This window comes from Tursiops truncatus, chromosome 18, assembly GCF_011762595.2.
Source record: "Tursiops truncatus isolate mTurTru1 chromosome 18, mTurTru1.mat.Y, whole genome shotgun sequence".
NCBI lineage: Eukaryota > Metazoa > Chordata > Mammalia > Artiodactyla > Delphinidae > Tursiops > Tursiops truncatus.
Genome location: NC_047051.1, coordinates 23,169,541 through 23,194,055, shown reverse-complemented (window position 1 = coordinate 23,194,055; position 24,515 = coordinate 23,169,541). Strand labels below are relative to the sequence as shown.

Sequence of the window (24,515 nt, the reverse complement as noted above, 5' to 3'; positions counted from 1 at the left end):
AATGACGTTAACAGTAGTTTTATAGTTGAGTGTTTTATGGTATTCTACTTTGCAAAATGATTATGTGTAGTACACACTGAAATACTAATCAAATAGAACATGCAATTAACCAGAAAATTCCCTACCTCAAACCATCAGGGATTAATTAGTCGACAAACAGTTACTGCATATGTACTCCATGCCCGAGCCTGTCTGGGCATCTTGGATCACAAGACAAGGAGACAGAGTATGTCTCTTCTCTCAAGGAGCTTGAAATATAATAGAAACCAACACGTTTGAAAGGAACACACTCAAAGCAAGAGAGAAGAGCCTGATGCCTGGCATATAGTAGGCACTCAATAAATGTTGGTTGGATAAATAAACAAGTGACTAACTTAGTGTCAAGGTTTATTGCAAGAGAATCCATCCTACAGGGATTCAGAGAAGAGAAAGGAAAAGGCAGACTGGATTAATAAAAGAGGGCTTTGGGGCTTCCCTGGGGGCGCAGTGGTTGAGAATCTGCCTGCTAATGCAGGGGACACGGGTTTGAGCCCTGATCTGGGAGGATCCCACATGCCACGGAGCAACTGGGCCCGTGCACCACAACTACTGAGCCTGCGCGTCTGGAGCCTGTGCTCCGCAACAAGAGAGGCCGTGACAGTGAGAGGCCCGTGCACCGCGATGAAGAGTGGCCCCCGCTTGCCGCAACTAGAGAAAGCCCTCGCACAAAAACGAAGATGTAACACAGCAAAAATAAATAAATTACTTAAAGAAAAAAAAAAGAGGGCTTTGAAGGGTGAAAGCCCAAGAACTGGGGAAGGGCACCTCACTCAGGGGCAAGAGCAGAAGCAAAGCCCAGAGATGAGAACTGAAGATAGAATATTTGTGGCAGGAAGCAGAGAAGCTTGACCAAAAGGCAAGAGTCTGTCTGGAAGCAGTGAGAGAAAGCTGAGCCACGCCGGGTGATGAGAGAGGATGGAGGTTCAGAAGTCAGGCTGGAGAGGTACGGTCAAATGGGGAGGCCAACTGAGAGCCACTGAAGGTGCCCAGGCGGCAGAAGGACGTGATGAAATCGGGGATTCAGGAAGACTGGTCTGGCAATGGTGCGTGGAATGAACTGGAGGCTGAAGAGGATGAATAAAGGAAATTTTATTTGGTGTATATGTGTGTGCAAAACAGAGGAACTGCCAATTTTACAGTTTTCAGGAACTGACATAAAATCGGAAACGGGGCTTCCCTGGTGGCGCAGTGGTTGAGAGTCCGCCTGCCGATGCAGGGCACACGGGTTTGTGCCCCGGTCCGGGAAGATCCTGCATGCCGCGGAGCGGCTGGGCCCGTGAGCCATGGCCGCTGAGCCTGTGTGTCCGGAGCCTGTGCTCCGCAATGGGAGAGGCCACAACAGTGAGAGGCCCGCGTACCGCAAAAAAAATAAAAACAACAATGGGAAACGACCCAGGGTATACCCAGGAGTATGAGCTAGTGCTTTTTCAACACCGCACAGCCCAACTTCAGATCTTGTCCACACTCTGAGGTATCAACTCCTGACAATTCAGTTTACCAACCCCTAAGGAAATGGTTATGAGGCATCATTTAAGAGAGGGATGTTGTAATAGGGCAAAATTACAGAAAATGCAAATGATGGAAAAAGTGTTGGCGCTACAGAAGCACATTACTACATTTAGTAGCATTCAAAGACACTTAAGTCATTTCCTTTAGGAAGCTCTATCTGGCCCTTTCTCAATTCAGAGTGGCATTTTTATTACCATAACTGATAGCAGGTGTTTGTGAAGAAATCGATTAGTATGCAGGGATGGAAATCACATTTTCCAAACGAATTGCATAGTCTGCAAGATATGCTGAAATCTGTGTAGCAAAATGCAAGCAGCTATAAAGCATGTGCTAGCAACATTTCAATAAATTTTCTGAACATAAATACATATAGGGACGTGCACCATCCATTATTTTAGGGCTTCTCTTACGAGCCTGTGGAATGGCACGGCTGACATTTCTTATTCTTGGTTTAAGCCAACTGACCACTGTTCCTACCGAGTAGGATGCAGTGTCATTTGCATTTCTGGAATATGAATGTGATATCATCATATAAAAAAAGATTAAAAAAACCCAGCAGCTGTAACTCCATCCCCCCCCCCCCAAATCAATACCATAGCCAATCCCATCAACGTTTTTATAATTGGGGCATATAACTGATTTACATTCCTTATTAAACAATTTCAAGCTTGATATTTGCAAAGAAAATGTTGGTTACTCATGTGGCAGCAAAGTGGTTTTCTTCTAAAGGGTGAGAAATTATATATTGACTCCACTTAACTTGTGGTCACCTGTTTGTAAACAGTATTCAGCGTCATCCGCCCCTCAGATGAAGCTTCCTGGAAGAAGCTAGATTAGTTTCTTGGACCAGTGCTCTAAAGGAAACGAAATCCTAATAATTTCTAACTTAACATCATTTCTCAGTGTATTCAAAATTCAGAAACTTAAAAGGCCCACCCTTTCATTTCTCTCTTTCATTCTGTCTAGGACACTGTATTAAAGTAAACAGTTTTGAACAATGTATAATCAAGCTTCTGTGATAAAACTGACCCCTGAGAGACAGCACAACCAATCCACTATTCAAACAAGAAGGATTAAAAATAAACAACAGTATGCATCTTTTTGTAGGAATCCCTGTGGACTGCACTGTGTTCCACTAAACAGAATATTTAGCTAACATGTGGATTACCAATTTTCAATAAAATTTTTAAAAAAGAATACAGTGAAGACACTTTAAATGTGAACTATTCTGAACACAATTGAATCTTCCTTTGGTGATTTTAAAGGCACTGCTGAATCCAGCAATGCCTCTGGGTTATCATTCATTCATTCACCAATCAGCTATTTATAGTGAAGCCATGTGAGGAGAGCTGTGGCCTCCATGAGGGGAAGGCCAGTGTAGGCATCAGTTTATACTTGCTTAGGACCTTAGGAAAATTCTGTTACAGGGATTTTCTGATTGGATCAAAACCAAAAGGACAATGTTGGAAAAACTCTGCTAAACAAGATTAACTTCCATTTCAGAACTTAGCACTAGGCTACTAAAATTACCGAAGTGTATATAAATTGATCCGCAGATTAAATTGCACTGCTGAGGCTTAAAGGCATTACAGCACCTTGCTGCACCCCTGACTAGATCCTATATAAACCATTAGTCTTTGTATTAATTATGGTCAGAGTGACCTCCTCCTCTGTCTCTTCCATTACTTACTGTGTTTCCCTGGGAACAGATAATGGCATGCTTACCTTCTTTAAGTAAATACTCTGCTGAAAGCCTTCAAATCTCTCTCTTAGCACCCTGAGCCAGCCTCAGAAAAATAATTAGCTCTATATGAAAATATGTAAGCTATTCTGGGTTATGTCCCTGTAAGCTGACAGTATGTTAATATCTCTTCCATGCTCAGGCAAGATGCAACTAAATAATCAAACACTTTAACATACTGTTTCTAACAACATCTGGATTTCTCGAAAACTGTTTGTCTTGGTGTCGTTGGGGGGGGGGGGTCCCCCCTCCACCTTGCCAGATGTCCTCCTGAGATGCTGGGAGGATGCTGCCCAGCTGTGCATTTCCTCCCCACGCGCAAAGAATGTCTTTTTCAAGGTTTCCATCGGCTGCTGCCCAGAAAGGCACTTGTGCTGAAAGGTCCAGAACCCAGGACGACTGGATGGGTCTGAGACCTGGAAGATATGGCCACCACATCAGCTCGCCTTCCAGCCCCCGTGGCCTGGGCACCTAGGGACCGTCCCCAGGCTCCATCTGCCTTCCTGCATTCTGCTCTTCCTCCGGCAGGGTGCCTGAGGTGGGGGGCCCAGTGGCGCTGCTGCGGCACAGACGACACACTGTGTCATGCTTTTCTCTGCTTAGTGAAGCTTGTTACTGAGAGGCGACTGGCCCAGGGGCTGCCATCTGACTGGTTCTCACCGATGCAGCGTGAGGGGGGTGTGAGGTGTGCCTTCTGCTCAATTCCTCGTTATCTTCCTGCTGCCGGAGTGGGCCGGGGTCTCCGAGTCATCACGTGGAGGAAAGGTGCCCACAGACCGAGAATATCTGCTTTGGACTCTAGTGTGCCCAAGAAATGAACTTCTTTTCTTTGGTAAAGACACTTGAAGATTTGGAACTTATTTGTAAAATAGCTGGCATTACTCTAGCCCAGAATTTCCCAAATATTGGCTTGAATCAGAAATTCCTGGTGGGTGTGCTAAACACGTATTTCTGGGCCCCTTCCCCAGTTTCCAATGGGGTATGTCTGGGACGCAGCCTAAGAATCTGCATTCCTCCAAGCTCCGAGCGGTGCTGATGCTGAGGGCCGAGACCACACTTGGTGAGCGGCAGCTCAGGCCACGGCCGCTTCTATCCCCCGGCTTCTGAACCGGAGCTACAATTGGCTTGTTTGAACAAATACGTCTGACGGCACCACAGGCTCAGCTTGGCATTCTGGTTCCATTCCTCGACCTTCTGAATGAGCTTCAGCCCTATGTGCTGCACCTGTGAAGGCAGTCCTGTCCCAGCCCTGTCTCCATGCCCCAGCCACCTCCTTATGGAGGGAGGGGGAAATCTGGGCAAAAGGTACAGTCACTACTGTTTTCCTTCCCGTTTTCCCCCAATAACAGTAGCAGTAGCAGCAGGAGTAGCTGTAGTCATAGGAATAGTAACAGTGGTAGTAACAATTTTATGTGCCAGGCAACGTTTGCACAATCTCCTTTTGCCTTCACAAAAACATGACATAGTAAATACAACTAATATTTTTATTTTCCAAGTGATGGGACTGAGTTTGAGAGGTGTGGAGGTTTGCACAGCTGGCTGGAGGTGCAGGGTTTATCCTCCGCAAGGGGGACTCCAGAACCTACACTCCCCGACGTGATGGCACTGGGGTGGCCCCTCACAGGTAAGCGCTGCAGCTCGAACGCGAAGGCAACCAGGGACCCTGCTGTGGGACCTGATCAGCTCCTAACAGAGGCAAACATTCCCTTGCTGGGTCTTTTTGGGGACTGTTCTGCAGGAGAAGGGCTCCACTACGGAGGCAGAGAGGATAAGCCCATTTTAAAATGAACACACATAGATCTTCTGCAGGAGGAGTCTGGGAATGAGCCATACAGAAGTTAAACTCAGGCTCCTGGAGACTTGAGGCCTGACTTGATCCGCTCAGGGATCCCGCCTTCTATGCTGTGTCCCCCTCCTCTGAAATGGCTGCACTGAGACCACCGACCACTGAGCTCCTGGGCCTCGGCCGGTTATTAAGGCTCCATGAATTGACCATAAGTGCGTGGGTTTATTTCTGGGCTTTCTATCCTGTTTAAATCCTATTCCATTGATCTAGATGTCTGTTGCTGTGCCAGTCCATACTGTTTTGATGACTGCAGCTTTGTACCATAGTCTGAAGTGAGGGAGCCTGATTCCTTCGGCTCTGTTCTTCTGGAGAAAACTCTAATTTGAAAAGATACATGTACCCAATGTTTACAGCAACACTATTCACAACAGCTAAGACATGGAAGCAACTTAAGTGTCCATCAACAGATGAATGGATAAAGAAGATGTGGCACATATATACAATGGAATATTACTCAGCCATAAACAAGAATGAAATATTGCCCATTTGCGGCGACATGGGTGGACCTAGAGATTCTCATACCACATGAAGTAAGTCAGAGAAAGACAAATATCATATATCACTTATATGTGGAATCTAAAAAAATGATACAAACGAACTTACTGACAAAACAGAAATAGACTCACAGACATAGAAAACTTATGGTTACCAAAGGGTAAAGGGAGAGGAATAAATTAGTTTAGGATTAAAATATACACACTACTATATATAAAATAGATAACCAACAAAGACCTACTGTATAGCACAGGGAACTATATTCAACACCTCATAATAACCTATAGTGGAAAAGAGTCTATGAAAAAGAATGGATATATATATATATTATAACTGATTCACTTTGCTGTACAACTGAAACTAACACAACATTGTAAATCAATTATATTTCAATAAAATTTTTTTATAAAAGGCTCTATGAAGAGAGCCCTGTCCAAGGACTCTGCCTGGTCTCAGGAGTCCCAAAGGACCAGTGTTCCAGTGCCTATCCCACCCAACCCCTCTATGTTCTGCTCTTCTAGGTGTCCTGTGCCTTCAGCTGGAGTAAAGGCAGTGAAAACCCTCTTCCACAGATTCCCCAGGGTCTGAATAGGCTCAGGAAGGCCCAGGACAAGCATCAGATGACCCTCAGGTGACCAGACAAAGCACGGGGTCCTTGGAATGCTGTCATGTCGGTGCCCCCCAGCGTCCAGGCACAGAGCCGGAGAGCATCAGAGACGCCTGCTGCACACTTTCTTGCTAGACAGCCTAGCGTGGTAGGGACGAACTATAATCCATCTGTTTTCCAGTAACACCTGTATCGCCACTGAAGCAGCAACCTTCCTCCAACTGCTGGTGGAAATTCCTTCAGCTACGGTTTTGCAGGATTACTATTATTACAACTTAGCATTGACATAACATCTTCTATTTGTAGTGTGTATTACAGTCTGCGCATTAGCTGTGATTAGGGAGAGCTCACCAGAAGCACAATGCAGCGTCTATTTCCATCTTCGTGTGAGGCCAGTGGAATAAGGGTCATTTGGAGAGTGCAGGTAAGCTGGATCTTGTTATTATAATGGCTTAAATGCGAGTCTGCGGGCACGACCGGCAGCAGGTGACTCAGGAAAAGAAAATCCTCTGTCGCCCTGTCCACAGAACTCCTCCTAAGGAAGCGGTCTGCACCGGTGGCCGTGACTGTGCGGTGCCTCCAGGCCACTGACGCCGCTGAGAATTCACCTCATTCACGCCTTACCGCTTTTCCATTGACGTTATTATATCTAATACCTCCCCCAACTCTCCCATCGTCCTTGGAGGAAAGTAAGTGAAGGAAAGAGGCATGCTCGCTTCTCCCAGCAGCAGGATGTCTGCCATTTAAAAGGTTGGAGGATGCTCTGCTGGGTGAGGGATGCCCTGAGAGTCCTCAGGGAAGCACAGCTGCAGTGAGTCCCGCAAACCTCGGCTCAGAGCCTGCTCTAGGCAAGCACACCCGCCTGACTTCGGGGGCTCCACGCCCAGCGATGGGGAAAACGATACAGGTATGGACATGGGGAGGCCGCTTCCCTCCTCTCCCCACCACAAGCCGTGGTGGTCAGACCGAGGAAGAGGCTGGGAAAGGAAAGCTGGGGGTGGGTGAGGCTCCTTTCTGAAGAAGGCGGGGTGGGGCTGGGCCTTGAAGTCAGGCTCACACTGTGAAAAGCTTCAGGGAGTGGGGTGGGGCCGTCCCACCATGAGGACCACTTTCCCAAAGGACCCTGCCGACTCCAGAAGGAGCCAGTGCCCAGGAGACAGGGCAAGATGGGTGCAGGGAGGAGGGGAGGCTGGGTTGCTAAGGGCCCGACGACTCGGGTCCCGGCAGCAGACACATCCAGAAGGGCACTTCCCCCCAACTCTCGGTTTTTTTTTTGTTTGTTTTGTTTTTGCTTAGCCTTCAGTTTTCTTTTTCACTTGCAATCCCTGTTTCGATTTCCAAGATGCAGGTACAGTTTTTTCTAACTCTCTGAAAGCTTTAGAGAGTCTTTTTTAGGGCCATCCGACTTAGACCAGGATACATCACAGAACGATACGGGTCTTCAGGAACAGTGCCCCCTCCCTGGCCATGTTCCCCCCTCACAGACGGCACACCTCTCCGGGGGACCGTGCTCCACCCTCACTAGTGGCTGGTCTCATCCAAACAGAGTAGCTTTAAACAGCAACCCTTCCCCTGAAGGCATTACTCCTCTATTTCTCCTCTGGCTGCAATGCCAGGGCCGGGGCCGACACCTTTCTCTCCTCCCAACTGGCAGATTTCCTTCCCTTTTAACAAATGGTCACTTCCAATTTTCTTCAAGGAAACTTCCCCTCAAGGAGTGATGTTTTTCTACTCCTTCTAAACCCCTACACACACACACACACACTCTCTCTCTCTCTCTCTCTCTCTCTCTCTCTAACAGCTGGTTTCTACTACATAAAACATATCCCTCTGAAATGTGCAGCGGAGGTCAGCCCACACCTGAAGTGTGTTCTCAGTCCTAGGCATTGCCCTTTGCAAGGAAGAGTGACATTTCTCACAAAGCTTTTCTTTTAAGACACCAAATACTTGGGATTACAAAGATGAGTTGAACAGAAAGGCTTTCTCTTCCCTTGGGTTTGGTGCTGCACACAGACTCTATCCAGTCCACGGAGTGGGAACCACGGCTGGTGGGCAGTGGTGGGCAGTGAATTCCCCTCCCTACCAGCCTCCTTACCAACGCTGAGACTGGTTTATTTAAGCCCACATGTTTGTGCCTGGCATCAGGGAAGAAGATTCCCATCCTCTCTAGATACGTAACCAAGGTAGAACGGCACTGGTATGAAAAAGTAGCTGGTGTCTCCAGGCCAGCTGTCCTCGAAGCTTGTTCCACACACAGCCTCCATCTGTCCCACCACGGTATCTCATACGTGAGAATTCCTAGACCCGTCCCAGACCCTCTGAATCTGAGTTTCTGAAGTGGGGGCCTGAGGTTGTACATTTCAGCAAGTTTCTGGAGTAACTCTAACGCACACCGAAGTTCTGGAACCTCTTCACTAGCCTTTAGAGACCAGATCCCCACTTCTTCATAACCTTTGTCCAGGCTTGTGTTTCTTTCATTGTTTTTTGACGCCTGCTTTCTCTCAGCCTTTTCTAACGGCTTCTCTGTTATTGAAAGGACCTGCTCTTCTCCAGCCTTTACCATCCAACACAGCCTTCCAGGGTTCTCTGCCGTCTGCCTTGCCTTCTCACATTTCATCCATCTATCTCCCTGCTCCTCTCCGAATGCGGGTTACTGCCTTTCCCGTGATGATACCGTGACTGCTTTCACAAATCCTCCAGGCAGTGTCTCCAGAACACATTTTTCTGACCTACTACACGTGGTTGTGCATTACTTTTCTTTGCAGCCATACTTCTGGGGAAAGCTCGGCAGCAGGTCTGTGGCCTGCACCCAGGAGAGGCTGAGCTATACCTCCGTGCTCTGTGGGAGCTAAACACCCTTGACCAAGGGCCCTTGGACCAGCCTCTCAGTGGAGGAGGGGAGGCCCTTCCTGCGTGCACACTCTCCCCAGACCAGTCGCTAGGTCCTCTGAGGCTTTTCTCTTTGGCAAATGCCCAGGCATCCCTGCTTCTCTCTCTCACCACTGATGGATGAGAAAACAGTCCTTGGCTAGTCTCCTAGCATCAGAGAAAAGCAGGGACTCTGTCTTTCTGCATCCAGGCTACTTTAATTTTTCCTTTCCTCCCAGCTAGTCTTTTTTCCAATTAACCAAAGGATACTTGGATGCATCTCGCACAGATATGATGAGGGGGGTTCTCCATCTGTGTCACGTACGCCGTATTTAAACGACTAAACTACCTCCCTTTCGTTTGTTCTTTCTTTGCTCCTTTAACATTGCCCATGTCAGTCACTTCATCATTGCCCATGTCAGTCACTTCCTCTCCACTAATCATTGTTATCTTCTACTTCATTTTCATTTTCTTCTTGTTTTCATATTCTGTTACCTTACCTCTACTTGTTTTTTTTTTTTTTCTTCTTTCCCACCTATAATTGACAGCCATCAATCTTCATGTCACGCGCCAGTGGTTTCCAATCCTTTGTGCGTCAGACTCGTCTGAGGAGCATTTTAATAACACAGATTCCCGGGCATTAACCCCCCCAGGCATTGGTGTTTGTTGTATAAAGCTTCCCAGGTCTAGGGCTGGGAACTGCTCATTTTACCTTTGTTACTGCTTAGCAGTACCCATTCCCCACACTGTCACAGTACCATTTGCAAAGTGCCATGGAAACCCTTCATCGGTTATTTCTTACAACCTCAAGGAAACCCTCTTAAGATGAGCCTTATGTTACTGCTAAGAAGGCCGAGGCTTAGGGAAGGGACATCATTTGCCAAGCCATGCTGGAAACAAAACGACGATCCCTCAAGGGGCCTCTGACCTCATCTGGTTCAAAGTTATTTCTGCACTCTGTTGGGTGACTCTAAAACCTCTCTTCCAGGGACACCAACTCTCACCCACGTAGGCCACTTTCTCAGAGCTTTTCTAGTGGTTTGACCACCCCTCTTCGAAAGAGCGTCAAGGTGAGCTCGGCGTTCCTCAGTCAGGCCCAGGAAATGGGAAGGAAAGTTGGAAGGAAGTCTCTCAAAAACTTATTTTCGGAACCCTTGATCTCTTCTCCAGTTGGATGGCTCCAGCTCCCATCTGTCAACTGGACACCTCTTCTCATTACTTTTTCCCATCCCCAGAGCCTGAGTGCGACAAAATCCTGCTTCGACAGACTCAGAGTCCTTGGGCAGGGAAAAGTGCATGCATTTTATAAACTGTCTGGATGGCTAAATTATAGCAAGTTTTCCCTGGGAGAGAGTTGTTCGGATATTAAAACCCGCTATATATTGAGTACAATCATCTTTCTCACATCCTCGTAAAAAAAGCAGTTTTTGCCTTCTTCGTTAAAATGATTTGCTTTTGGTTTCTGAAGAGTACACTTTTCCATGTAGCAATGAATATTCTTACTGGGGACTCCTTAGAATCCCTCTGCAAGTGCTGAAGCCCCAGTTCAGCGCTATCAATCAGATGCTAAATGCTTTAAAACAGCTCTACCCCTTTTTCTAATTGAGAAATAGTGCTGTCTGGGCAAGTTTAGGAGATAACCTTGATTGAATTAAGGAGGACGGGGATGAAACAGACTTCAAATTCATATTCAATGATTTTAAAGAAATGACTTCCCTCCAATGAAGCAGGAATTAGCATGAAATATTTTGTTTCTCAAAGGTGAGAAGAATTCCTCTGAGAAAGCTAGTCTTGAAGGAGCAGAGTGGGTAGAAGGTCCTCCATCTCAGCATGTGTTCACCTTTATTTGCTCAAAACAAAGAACCAAACAAAACCTTCTACGGGGTCGGTAAGAGTTCAGATGAACAGATTTACACAACTTCTTCTCAGATACTCTCAGCTCTCACAGCTCTGCATGTTAGAGTTTATCTGCTAGCTCTGGCTCTGACTTCTGAGAGCGAGAGCTTTATGGACCCACGATCCAGCGCTATTCCAGGAAAAGGAGAACTCTGGTGAGCTACAGGGATTTTTCAGAGCAGATAAACACCACTCTCAGATCGAAGACTGAGTCTCAAGACTTTGCTATTTTTCCCCCCTTAATACGGCACTGCAAGACAAACGATATCACGGTCCCATACACATCATAAGTAAGAATTCCCTAAATATTTGTTTTCATTTTATCATTGCTTTGTATTATGGCGTTGCTTAAGACAATTTCATGGAAGCAAAGAGCTAAGGATAGAGAAATGGATGGCTTTACAACGTTCGGATTATATAAACTATATGAGAAAAGTCTAGTATGGCAGGTGGAGACATTTCTTAATCAACCGACTAGTAAGTCACTAAAAGAAGAATTAAATCTCTTATCCTACTTCCAAGAGATTTGCCAAATGTGTGTTATCACTTAAGTTTTACGTGAAAACTTGTAATTACAAAAAAAAATACCCCAATACAAACTTGTAGACATTATTCAGCATTCCAGCTGATTATTGTTTGGGGGTAAAACCCACATTTTTCTCATTAATTTTGAACATGGGGTAAGAAGGGAGAGGACACGTTACTTCTAAGATCTCTTCCCGATCAAAACTTCCCTGAGTCTGTGCATCTCAATAACACTGATATTATTGTAGGTGCTCTCCCTCAAACTTTTATTTTTAAGATTGATTGAGGGGTAGATCTCATAAAGAAAAGCCTCAGGAACAAGGAAGGATGGAGAGCGCTTCAGTAAGTCTTGAAATTAGATGGAGAGTCAATGAATGATTTTCAGGTAGGCTCTCCCAGGCCCTGGGGATGCAGGGGAAACATGGGATGAGATGGGAAATCAAAGAACAAATATTGTAGCTCAGATCATTGCAGATCCATCATCACATCTGTGCTTGTGTTTAGAGAAGTAGTTTTATTTTTTCTCTTTACCTTTTTGGAGAGTCAGGGAATGGAAGACTCGGGCTGTGACGTGTGTCCGTTTTACCAAAGGAATACATGACATGGCATGATTCCTTCCTGATGTACTTTGCCTCTTCAAAGCAGTTCTTCTTCTTGCCCAAAGCCATAGAGCTGGTTGTTTATGAGGAAATAAATATCATTCAGCTAGAAAAGGGATTGTGCCAATTTCCTGAATATTTTTAAAAGCTGGCATTTCTGTTGGAATGGGCTAGAAAACAGTTTGCTGGATACACTGCCTATGTTGAAGCCAATCTCTTGCTAGTCAGTAGAAAAATCCAGAAAGTAATGGGAAGACTAAGCAAAAGCCCCAGTCAGCCTGGTCTGGATTAACATTTTAAGGTAATAAACATCTCCGGCCTACCTTTGTTTCCAGACGGCATCATGGTGCCATGCACATAGCAGGCGTTCAAAATCCTTGGTTGATTTTACTGACGCTTACGATGCCACTTACGGCATTTGAGGGATATTCTATTCCGGAGCTTTTTTTCCCCACAACATTTAGTAGTGCCATAGAAAGGTCATTAACGTGGAAAGAAGGAAATTAGTACTGAGTTCTAGTACTAATACCTAGTATTAGTACTAGCTCTAGTTCTAGTACCTTCCACTTACTATCTTGGGCAAATAACGTTAACTGCTCAACATGGGACTGCACGTTCCTGTTTGTGAAGAGAGGAGAAGGTTGTGCAAGGTGCTTTCTAAGGGTCTCTTCATATCTGAAGAAACTCATGGTTGCCAGTCTCCTTGTGGGTAAGAATTCAACATGTCTGCCTGGATCAGAACTTGAATTATTTCTTGGATCCTTAATTAAATAGTCACACAAATATGATCATATTTGGAAGAGGAAACTGCAAGACGATGTGGTCTAGGAAGGTAAAATATTATGGAAAATTAAAGGTGATTATTCCCCAATTTGAAGCAAAAGAGGGCAATTCAATAAACTTCTATCATCTGATACCAGTTACTATTCATGACCACTTTCAACTTTCCTGTGATTAAAAATGGCCAGGTAGTACCTCAATCAATACAAATTTCACCACAGATTCTCCTGGGTAATTTTTATATTAATATTTACTGTAGTCCAATTATTTAAATAATACATGTATGTGCTGTAGAAATTTTTGAGATGCAAAAATAAGAAACAAGATCACTGGTAATCACACCATCTAGAAAGAGTCACTCTGAATATTTGACCTATCTCCTTACAGATTTCCCCCTAACATATAAATTGTGAATACAACACATCCACAAACACACAATTGGAATGATCTGTACATTGACTTGTAATTGCTTTTTTTAAATCACTTAGCAATATACAGAGAACCTTCTCTCATGCCATTATATAGTTTTCTAAAACATGGTTGCTTTCAAGGCTGCTTATGGATATATGATTAATTAACCGATACCCTAGTGTTAGATATTTACATATTCCTAAGGTAATTCTGATAACTGAAAATGTGGGTAACTGCATCAGGCGGCAATGACCCACATGCAGGAAGTGGAATGCAGAGGTCTCTGGGACACAGCGGCTCTAGAAGTTATCAGTACAATGGGCTCATTAAAGAACCTGCAACACCCGCCCTGAAGCACTACGATGAATCGACGACTGCTCCAGCAATCTGTCTCCCTACTTCTCTGCTGGTAATGGGGAGTCTCCAATAAAATGTCCCTTCTCTAGCCCCTTCCCAGAAAGCTTCCCACACTCTGTCCTGGAGCTGGGGAGAAGGTCTGCTGAGCATTCTTTGGGATCAAGGACATGCACGCCAGTAAAAGAGAGGAGTCTCTAAGCCATTCAGACGTGGGAGCGCTCACTATCATAATGATTTTTAAAATTGCTATAAACTTCAATGTCCAGCGCTTCGAAGTATCACAACTGGAAGGTGGAATTTCTAAGAAAGGGGAGAAATAATGACTGCTACTTCTGTCAACTACTTTCTCCATTAGTTATGGGGCATTTAACGGAGTGTGGCTCACTGGAATTCAATTGGATATCTGTCCTCACTTTCTGTATTCCTTCAGTAGATCTTCAGGTCTTGGATTAATGAAGCTTATAGGCAACAGTGTTAGGAGTCAAGGTACAATAACTTTATGTCGCCAACTGTGTCTTGATGAACGATGCGGTATAAAAGCACAGGAGAATTAGGACAATGGTGTTCATAAACAGTACATCAGGGCCAACAAGCTGGTAGCAGCATAGGTTTTAATATAGTCTGGTATCGATTCTTTTGGCCAATGTCCCACTTTAACAGTGTTAAAGTCACACTTTAAGATTTCAGATGGAGAGAAGAAAATCAATAGATACTATCTTTCCACTACTAACCAGCTACGTATCTATAGTTCCCTGCCACACTCACATTTAAGGGACCTAAAAGATGCTTTGGGGAGGGCTGGCCCCATTTTCAGGCTTTAATGACCTCAGGTATCTACTCTGACCACCTCAAAGATTACAGCTTGAAGTCCTAAAGGTTCACGGGAAGGAGCCCATGATCCAGAAAGGATACACACGCATTTGCTCTGTATTTTCTATTTCATTAATATACAAAAAAAGCTTTAAAAAACCCCACTTGTTATACAAAAAGGTCTGACTAAAAACATAATCATGTATATATTAAAAAATACATACAAAAATGCTTATATAGTTAGGCTGTGAAGAAGAAAACGAATCAGAAACTAAAGAGTCTTTTGTAGTGTTATAACTAACACTTTTATTATTCTTAATCATTAGACTTTCCAAAATGAATAGGTATTTTTTATATAAAAAATAGATTTCATTATCAAAAAGTCACATGCTGCTGGAGGGCAATGAGCTGATGTACTAAAAGTGTTTTCTATAAGCGCCAGCTAGAATCATAGGTGAGCACTTAAAAAATTACATCAGTGTCGAAAAGGATAATCCTCATTTGGTAATCAGAAAATTCTGACTCATTAGTTACCAACTAAGAGGAAAAACTAGGAATAAATGCCACTAAGGAATTCTTTCGTACATTTAGGAAAGAGAAAGAAGAGAGTTACAAACTTACCCAGATTCTGTCATCTAAACTCCCTCGAAAATATTCTGCTTTTTTCCAGAAGTTGTGCAAACCCCACTTAAATTCCAACAACACTGTGTTAATTTTGCTCAGATGCAAGCTGAAAACATATTTTAACATCCTGTCAGAATGAGATACTAAGAGTGTCGATAAAATGACACTAAAATAAATGTAAATTTAGATTGCTGTTATAAGTGGCTGCCTGGCTCTGCGAAGATGTTAGGTTGCTATAGTATTTTCCATAGCAACTTTGCACCTTATTACATAAATATTCCCTCAGTGTCCTCAGAGCCTGCTAAGAAAACAGGATTAAATCTACTCCCCTACGGAATGATCCTGCATCAAAACTTATCAGAATGAAATGCCCCGAAAACATAATAAACTGCAATCTAGATCATGGTGCTCCTGGCAGTTGAAAGGCATCACAGCGCCACAGGCTGGGCACGGGCAGCTGTGCCGTGACCTCGTGCGGCCCACTGGCCATTTGTCTCCATTCCTCCTGGGTCAAGGTCTCCGCACTTCTCCCTTTCTGAACACTGGCTGCTAAGTTCCTCACTTTTCTCCTCTGCCTGCCAACTACCCATCAGCCCAGGAGCCCTTCACCACACTCCAGGGGCTCCTGTCACCAGGCCAGAAGCCAGGGCTTGCTAGAGCCGGAGTCTTCTCTGCAAGGTGGCTGAGCTGGGAGCATGTGCCGGGCTGGCACACAGAAAACGACTCAGAGAACCTAGCCGGCTCCAAGCTAGTACTGACCAGGTGTGAACTGATGGAGACCCTCAACCAGGGCTCACCCGGGTTTTCTGGAGGCGCCGCTCAGCTGAACGGCTGGAGCATTAGTGAAAAATCTGTGGTCTCCGAGACACAACACAATTTCAACAACCCAAATCGAGTTGACACGAAACACACGATTATGGAAAATCTGTGCGTATATGAGAGCGATGTTGGGAACACGGCACTGTGGAGGGCTACAGAAAACTACGATTATAAGGGGGTCTCTGCTTAAGGACAGTTTAGCCTCCAAATGTGAATTTACAGAACAGATAGGCACGGTCTGGTTGGACAGGAGTGCTGCCGTGACAGAGGAATCCTGCTGCATGGGGTCGGTCTAACAGCATCTGCCTCTTACATTTAAAAGGTAAAGAACTGATTTCTACACTGTTCAGAAACATATCCATTATGAAATGGGAACTGTAACTGCACATGAAATCACATGAAAAATCTACCCCAAATAAAGAATGATTTGATTTCCTGTGGCAAGATTAGCAAGATTTAAAAAAATAAATAAATAAAGGGAAGAAACAGAGAAAAAAGCCTTGTCTCCTTGCAAATGAAGCTCTATTTCAAGAGATTAGGAAAGAAGCAGGCTGCTCAGCCCGCCTCGGAAGACTGATTGCATCATCTTTAAGCCATATAAGTTTTAATTAATCACACCTCCTTGTTTGGCCCTTGGGTTCCCAGAAGACATTCTGTCGCGGCTGGAAATACAACGCTCGTCTTTACCTTGGCGGTGACTGATGGACACACATCACTGTTCTACTTCTCCTTCAGACGCTCGTCACGTGTGAAAACAGAAGGTCTACGAACAGCCTATCCTTCTCACCACTGGTACTCCTGCCTTTGGGAGTCTGCTGGGCAGGGAGCACAGTCCCGGGCATGTGAGACTGAGCCATCTCACTTTGCACGTCTGAAGGCCCTTGTCCCTCTGCCCGGTTCTGAGCGACCCCAGAGTAAGCCTGCTAGGATCACACTCAATGTTTCCTAAAAGGAAGCTTCTACCAGCTGCGAGTGACATGGCTCCCGTCAGGCCCCCATCAGTCGGCTGCAGGACCCTGAACTGGAATCCAGTAGCCCTTGCCTTCTGTGCCCAGGCTGGTGCTGGGGGCTGCAGTGAACCTCTTCTTGGACTCGTGCCTAATTGTAATCTGTTGGGCATTCTTATGTCTTTCAAAAGCACTCCCATATAGGAAATAAACTGAATCAGAAAAATGAAGGCAGTCCTGGTGTTCAAAGAGATCAGGGGATAGCCTGAGAGAGGCTTACTATTAATTTTTTTAACCTAAGACTTCCAGCTATATATGAAACTGTTTAGACAGACTGAATACTGCTGATTCCAAGTGAACTTAATTATGAGTCCCTAGTTTGACTCTGTTGGCTGAAAGAGCTGGAAAATCTTCGACTTCTTACTGGAATCAAAAAAAAAAAGGTCCGTACCTATTTTGTGGTGAGTTTCCATGGAAACTTAACAACCCAGAAAACATTCTTCATAATTAAAAGAGTATTTGCTCCTATAAGGAGCTCAGAGTTTAAATAAGGTGTAATTAAAACCCAAGAGCATTTGTGCATATGGAATGGTTTAAGGGTCATCTATTAAGCAAGGGCCGTTTTAGATTTACTCTCTTCTAAAATCTGTGCTCAATGTACAATGTATACTCACCAAACAGTGGGTTAGGTACATACACTGGAGAGTGATGTTCATTCTGCTTTATCCTGAATTTAAATTAACGGCTTAAAATATATTTGGCATCAGGCACTGTATTTCTATTAACTTAAAATGCTTATTTATCTCTAAAAGTATCTCACACCTCAGAGCGCAGGGTAGGCTGTGTCTAGCTCTCTCCATACCCCCTGGGTCCACAGTGTCTTGAACACAAGAAGATGCTTGACAAGTGTTTGTCAATCATTAGAATGATGCTGAGTTTCAATTCTCTGGTCCGTAGTCTCTTCAGCATGCGGCACTGAATTCTGGGTGTGCAGAAGTTCTGAACGTTGTGGAGAAATGAACCGTTCTTGCCTGAACCCGCTTCTTAACACCTGCCATTCCAGTTTCGCCAGAGCAAGTGTTCTTAGGGCTACCATCTTCTGATCAACTTACACGACGGAACCATCAAAAACAGGGACCAGAAGAAGGGGATTATGGAACTGAAGTCAACCCCCTTTTATTGAGCACTTACTTGGTGAAGGGCCCAGGACTAGGTGTTGGGGGATGACTAAGATGAGAAGCACAGTTACAGTCACCGAGTTACTTGTTACATGCTCCACACACTAAGTACTGTTGGAAGGGCTTCATACGCACCAACTCACTGAACTCACAATACTGAACGCTAATCAGGTTCTGCCAGGGAAGCCTTACCATCTAGGACAGACTTCTCTTCTCCCTTCCTTCCTGTGCAACTCCTGGCCCTCCCCCACTGCCAACCTGGAGGGAGGGAGGAAGGAGAGAGGGTGAGAGGAAGGAGAGAGGGAGAATAGAGGTGAGGGGAGAGAGAGAGGGAGAAGGAGGAATCGATCTGGCTTTTAAAGTCTGGCTTGACTGCAGCAGGAGACAGACTATATGCAAGAATATGTTTGAATTTTTATCAAAAATTATCTTCACAGACTTTGGAACAGGATGCCGATTTTCTTCAATGAATGCTCCGATAAATCTGTCTTGATTTTCAAGTGTATTAGCAACACTCATTTTCATTTTTATCAGCATCTTAGTTTGGCTCCAGCAAACTCCTTTTTCCCCTTTAAGAGTCACCGGCTGAGCAGCAGTGACTGGCCCGCCGCCCAGAGGGATGTGGAAGTGACAGCCGGTCTGGCGGAACTCTGGCCAAAGACACACTGTAAATTACTCTACGTGGTAAACAGCAAAAGTACAAGGAAGTATTCTTCATAATCAGAAAAGCAGAGATGCCCTGAAAAACTTTGATTAAAAGAAAAAAATTGAACCCAAGGTATCATACAAGTCCTCACATAATAAACCTTGCTTTTTCTGAAAACCAAAGTCAATTCTCTCCACCTCCCCCTCAGAAATGCAATAAAACCTGCGCAGGTTTTTGTTTTAGGAGGAAGATGGAGGGCAGGGCAGGCCCGAGGCTCCCGGGAGGGAGGGTATTATCCCCCGGGATTTCCAAGAATTCCTGGGTCAGCTGCTGCCGGTGAGGCAAGGTCTCACTGTTTTGGCAGAAAAGAAGGGGGCAGGGATTCCTTAAAGGATGGAGAAGTTTACTTCTATTTCAGGTCTGGCAATTCCTCTGTCCTTTCAGTAGAGCGCTCTGTTTTCGGAGGCCTGCTTGGAGGTGACTAGATTAACACATGCAAATTTGTACCTAAAAAAACGAGTGGCCTGTCACCTAAGGAGATGCCACTGGAAGGCCTGTCTCCCTCAGGCTGTAGGGCCTCAGTCCCCCCTTTCAGCAGTTCACACGATCTTGTCTGAAGCTTGGTCAAAAGACAAGATGGGATTCTTGCTGTTAGGCTGCGCTCCCGAATCCGCACGGCTGAAAGAACTACCACCACCTACCTGCCTTTAGGCAGGACCTTGAGGGCCCAGCGGAATAAGGAAGGTCAGGTGCTTTCCCTTCCCTCCAATCAGTCTTGCGCTTTCCTCATAAACCACACACCACATTCTCCGGGTCCGTCTCATTTCAAAAAGCACAAAAGACTTTGAACTCCTCAGGGCCTGGCATTCGAACCCCGGTTCTTTCATCTCTGCCCTCGGCCTGCTGTGGAACACGCACTGTATTGTGTTCATTAATTCTGCTGACCAAGGAACGAGCCTGGAGAAAGTTCTGCAAGTTCAAGTCCTACTTCAGGCTCTTATCAGACGCCTGGGAGGAAAACCACAGAGGTCTGGGAAGAAGGCTCTTCAGTCGAACTTCCAGGGAGGACCCCTGTGGTCCTCACTGAGAGGAGAAGTCCTTGGTATCCCTGTGGATTCTTCCGGAGCACAGATCAGGGGCCAATCCCGCAGGTATATGCTGGCTGCCATGGTCTGTAAGATCTCCTCTGTGGCTTATTACTATTCTTGAGTGATTATTCTTCTTGTCTTATCCCAAGCAGGCTATGGAATTATACATAATTCTTACTTGAGAAATTGACAGGTTGTTTAAAAAGAAATGCCACTCCCCGCAAAGGGAAAAAAGCCACAGGTTCCAATCAGAATTCCTGATTGATTCCATTCTTTTCTTCTACACCTACCTTATAAAGATGTTAAGGATCCAGGTTTTGTGTAAACTTGCCCGTCATCTAGCCAAAGACACACTGTAAATTACTATACGTGGTAAACAGCAGAAGTACAAGGAAGTATTCTTGATAATCAGAAAAGCAGAGATGCCCTGAAAAACTCTGATTAAAAAATGATAAAAGCTTTTTTTGAGGAAAAAAGTTATTTATTTATTTATTGGAAGAGCTCCTTGAATTTAAGAAAAATCACACCCAAAACTCACTTTCTTCTTCTGATATATGAAGGTCTGCAGAATAGAAACGCTGCGTGGAAGGTGGTTTCCTCAAATAAGCAAATCCAAACCCAATAATCGAGCAGTCCTGAGAAATCTGATATCAGTTTAATAAGAGACATACATTGACACATAAATGCTCGGTTCATTTTTCAGACAAAGGATATATGGCTTCAGAAAATAGTCGTGTGGTGCTGCTTTTATGCTAAGCTTCTAAAAGATTCAAATGAACGGAATTTGAGGATGAAAGGGAAATTTTCTAAGGCCGTGGTTCTCAAACTTTAGCCTGCATCAGGATCCCGCCGAAGGCTTTAAATCACAGATTCTGAATCTCACATCCGCCCCACCCCCACATCCTCTGGAGTCTGATTTAGTAGGTCTCGAGTAGCACCCCTGAGAATTTACATTACGAATAAGTTCCTAGGTGATGCTAACATTGCTGGACTGGGGACCATGCTTTTCAGAAGCACTGTTCTAGGGAAATGAAACTCCCTTCTGTATACGCCTGGATGCAGGAGCCTTTTCTTGTGATCATCTTATGCTTCTGGCATTCTCTTCTAAAGCCCTGGAGAACAGAGCACTCTGACCGCTATTTATTTATTTATTGACGTAGAGTTGATTTACAGAGCTGTGCCAATCTCTGCTGTACAGCAAAGTGACTCAGTTATACACAGACAGACATTCTTTTATATATATATCCTTTTCCATTATGGTTTATCCCAAGAGACCGGATATACTTCCCTGTGTTCTACACTGGGATCTTGCTGTTTACCCATTCTAAATGCAATAGTTTGCATCTATAATCCCCAAACTCCCAGTCCATCCCTCCCCCTCCTCTCCTCCCTCTTGGCAACCACAGGTCTGATCTCTACATCTGGGAGTCTGTTTCTGTTTTGTAGATAGGTTCAATTGTGCCATATTTTAGATTCCACATATAAGTGATATCGTATGGTATTTGTCTTTCTCTTTGTCACTTACTTCACTTAGTATGGTAATCTCTAGTTGCATCCATATTGCTGCAAATGGTATTATTTTGTTCTTTTTTTATGGCTGAGTAGTATTCCATTGTATACATGTACCACATCTTCTTTATCCATTCATCTGTCAATGGACATTTAGGTTGTTTCCAGGAGGCATAACTCTCCCAGACTTCAGACAATACTATAAAGCTACAGTAATCAAAACAGTGTGGTATTGGTACAAAAACAAACGTACAGATCAGTGGAACAGTACGGAGAGCCCAGAAACAAACCCACACACCTACAGTCAATTAATCTTCGACAAAGGACGCAAGAATATAAAATGGGAAAAGACAGTCTCTTCAGCAAGTGGTGCTAGGAAGGTTGGACAGCTGCATGTAAATCAACGAAGTTAGAACACACCCTCACACCATACACAAAAATAAACTCAAAATGGCTTAAAGACTTAAATATAAGACATGACACTATAAAACTCCTAGGAGAGAACACAGGCAAAACATTTTCTGACATAAATCGTACCAATGTTTTCTTAGCTCAGTCTCCCAAAGCAACAGAAATAAAAACGAAGGTAAACAAGTGGGACCTAATCAAACTTACAAGTTTTTGCACAGCAAAGGAAACCATAAAAAAAAAAAAATGAAAAGACAACCTATGGAATGGGAGAAAATATCTGCAAATGATGTGACTGACAAGAGCTTAATCTCCAAAATAAAGAAATAGCTCATACAACTCAACAACAATAAAAACAAACAACCCAATTGAAAAATAAGCAGAAGACCTTAATAGATATTTCTCCAAAGAAGTAATAGAGACGGCCAGTAGGCATATGAAAAGATGCTCAACATCACTAATTATCAGAGAGATGCAAATCAAAACTATAATGAGGTACCACCTCACATGGGTCAGAATGGCCATCATCAATAAATCTACAAATAACAAATGCTAGAGAGGATGTGGAGAAAAGGGAACCCTCCTACACTGTTGGTGGGAACGTAAGTCGGTGCAGCCACTATGGAAAACAGTACGGAGGTTCCTCAGAAAACTAAAAATGGAATTACCATATGATCCGGCAATCCCACTCTTGGGCATATATCCGGACAAAGCTATAATTCAAAGAGAAACATGCACCCCTATGTTCATAGCAGCACTATTCACAACAGCCAAGATGTGGAACTGACCAGTCAACCTAACTGACCGCTCTGTAATCTTGATGACTTGACCATTTTGGAATCTTGATTTTGGTTTCTACTAACCAAACCAGCAAAGATCCTCTGTTCCTGGTCACCTGAAAAGGCCTGGGAGAGGTGAGTGTTTTATTCCCTTTTTGGCAAAGGTGGCGACTGTGGTTGTTCCCAGGCCCTTTAGGAAACACTCTTCCCCTCGGACAAGCAGTCTCCCTTGGTGCCTCCTACGTTTGAGTGAGCACTTCTGCTTGCTTTTACAACATCAAAGGAATAACATACGATTTGAGAAGAGAGTTTTAAATCAGCATCTCAGGCAGAGAATATCAATCAAGGTTCTCTTTAAGCTTCTCTCCTTTTTATAACTCAAGGATTGATGCCCCTTTCTTGGTACCAAACGGGACCATCCCTTTGATTACAGGTTAGGAACTAAAATTGATTGGAAAGCAGTCTAATTCTCCAGCACATTGCTTCAGAGGCTAGAAAGCTTCTTTAGGGATTAAACGTTTCCCATGTAAGAAGTACACTGACCGAAACCAAATTTTATCTGTATTTCAGCATCAGAGGTGGCTGCCACACTGTGGAAAAGGATTTTTATGGGAACAGGCAAATATCCCTGAAAGTAAGTGTGGCCCCAGACCCACAAACAGAGAAACAACTGGAACAATTTAAATCATTACGTTCCCAAGAAGGAATTTCAAGTTCTATTAATACAAGGCAGAGTCAGTCAAAGATGAAAGTTTAGTTTAACTCCAATAAAAGTGAGTTATGTGGCCATTTCCCAATCTGTATGCCCCATCTAAGAGTAGGAAGATCATTAAGGTATCTCACAGGGGTGTGGCAGTTATCCACGTTACCTGATTCATCAACTCTCATTTTTTTAGTAGGGCTGTCACAGTTCTCATCATCCGACATTTCCATCTCTTCTTCTCGGCGGATGCCCATAAGCTGCTCACTCTGAGCGTTCCGGAGCTCCTGGAAGCAGAGGACCCACGGGCGTCAGAGTCAGCGACACATGACACACCTTTCCCAATGGTCTCTCCGTGTGTTATGACTGACATAGGAATGTCTTCACCTCCCAAACACTGCCCCGCCTAATCTAGAGTGAAGTTCTGAGGGGTCTGGGGTGTGGACCAATCGAGGGATTCGGTATCAGGCATGGGAGAAATTCCTGATCACCAATGGTGAGTCAAAGGCTCTTCAGCAAGTTATTTAATCTCTGAATTTCCTCATTTGTAAAAAGGGGGACAACAACGTCCAACTGGTAGGGCTGTCGTGAGGCTCCCATAGAAATGCCTATTACCAGAACTGGAACGTAGGGGCGGCTAGGAATGTGAGCAAGAGAATTTTTTTAAAAGGCTGGTCTACCACTGACCCACTGTGTCACTTTAGGGATGTTTCTTCATCTTTCTTAGTGTCAATTCACTCACTGAGATAGTGTGACAAGGAGAGTTTTGAGGATAAAATAGTTAATGCATGTGAGATACTTAGCATCATGTGAGAGACTTGGTTCATTAAGTTGAAAATGTTGACCACTATTATTATTCATGCAAAATAGTGTCCCTGCATGTGTGTATGTGCCCATGTGTGATCACACACACACACACACACACACTTCAGATATCCAAATGGTGAAATTCAAATGATGTCGGAGGACAAAATGAAAACAGATGCCTTCTTTGTTGGTGTTTTACATTATCACGTGGGGTTTATTGTTTATGTTGTAATGGTTGTTTTAGCATCCCTTTAAGATCTAAGGGTCGTTTCTTTCTCCACTTCCTAGAAAAGTGACTGCAATCAAGGCATTTAATTTCCTGAGCCTTTGTCTACTCACACAAAAATGGGGTAGTAGTAATACAAGGCTGTTTGACTGCAAGAGTATATGTGAAAACTCACTGTAAAAAGTAAAGAATTACACAATAAATTGTTTACTACTGTGCTTAAAAATCAGGACACTAACTGCTTACATTAAATAATTATATTATTATTTTGGATCAAGCTGTAAATTATATATTTGCAAAT

The 24,515-nt window shown here is 44.1% G+C and overlaps 1 protein-coding gene across 12 annotated transcripts in view; it reads right to left on the bottom strand.

Moving 5' to 3' along the window:
- ENOX1 (ecto-NOX disulfide-thiol exchanger 1) overlaps positions 1 to 24,515 on the bottom strand; it is a 610,449-nt gene that overhangs the window by 94,269 nt on the left and 491,665 nt on the right. For all 12 annotated transcript variants that reach the window (XM_073795222.1, XM_073795221.1, XM_073795223.1 and 9 more), the window contains one exon: positions 23,351 to 23,468. In XM_073795222.1, the coding sequence (XP_073651323.1) occupies positions 23,351 to 23,468 (118 nt within the window). The remainder of the gene's footprint in view (positions 1 to 23,350; positions 23,469 to 24,515) is intronic.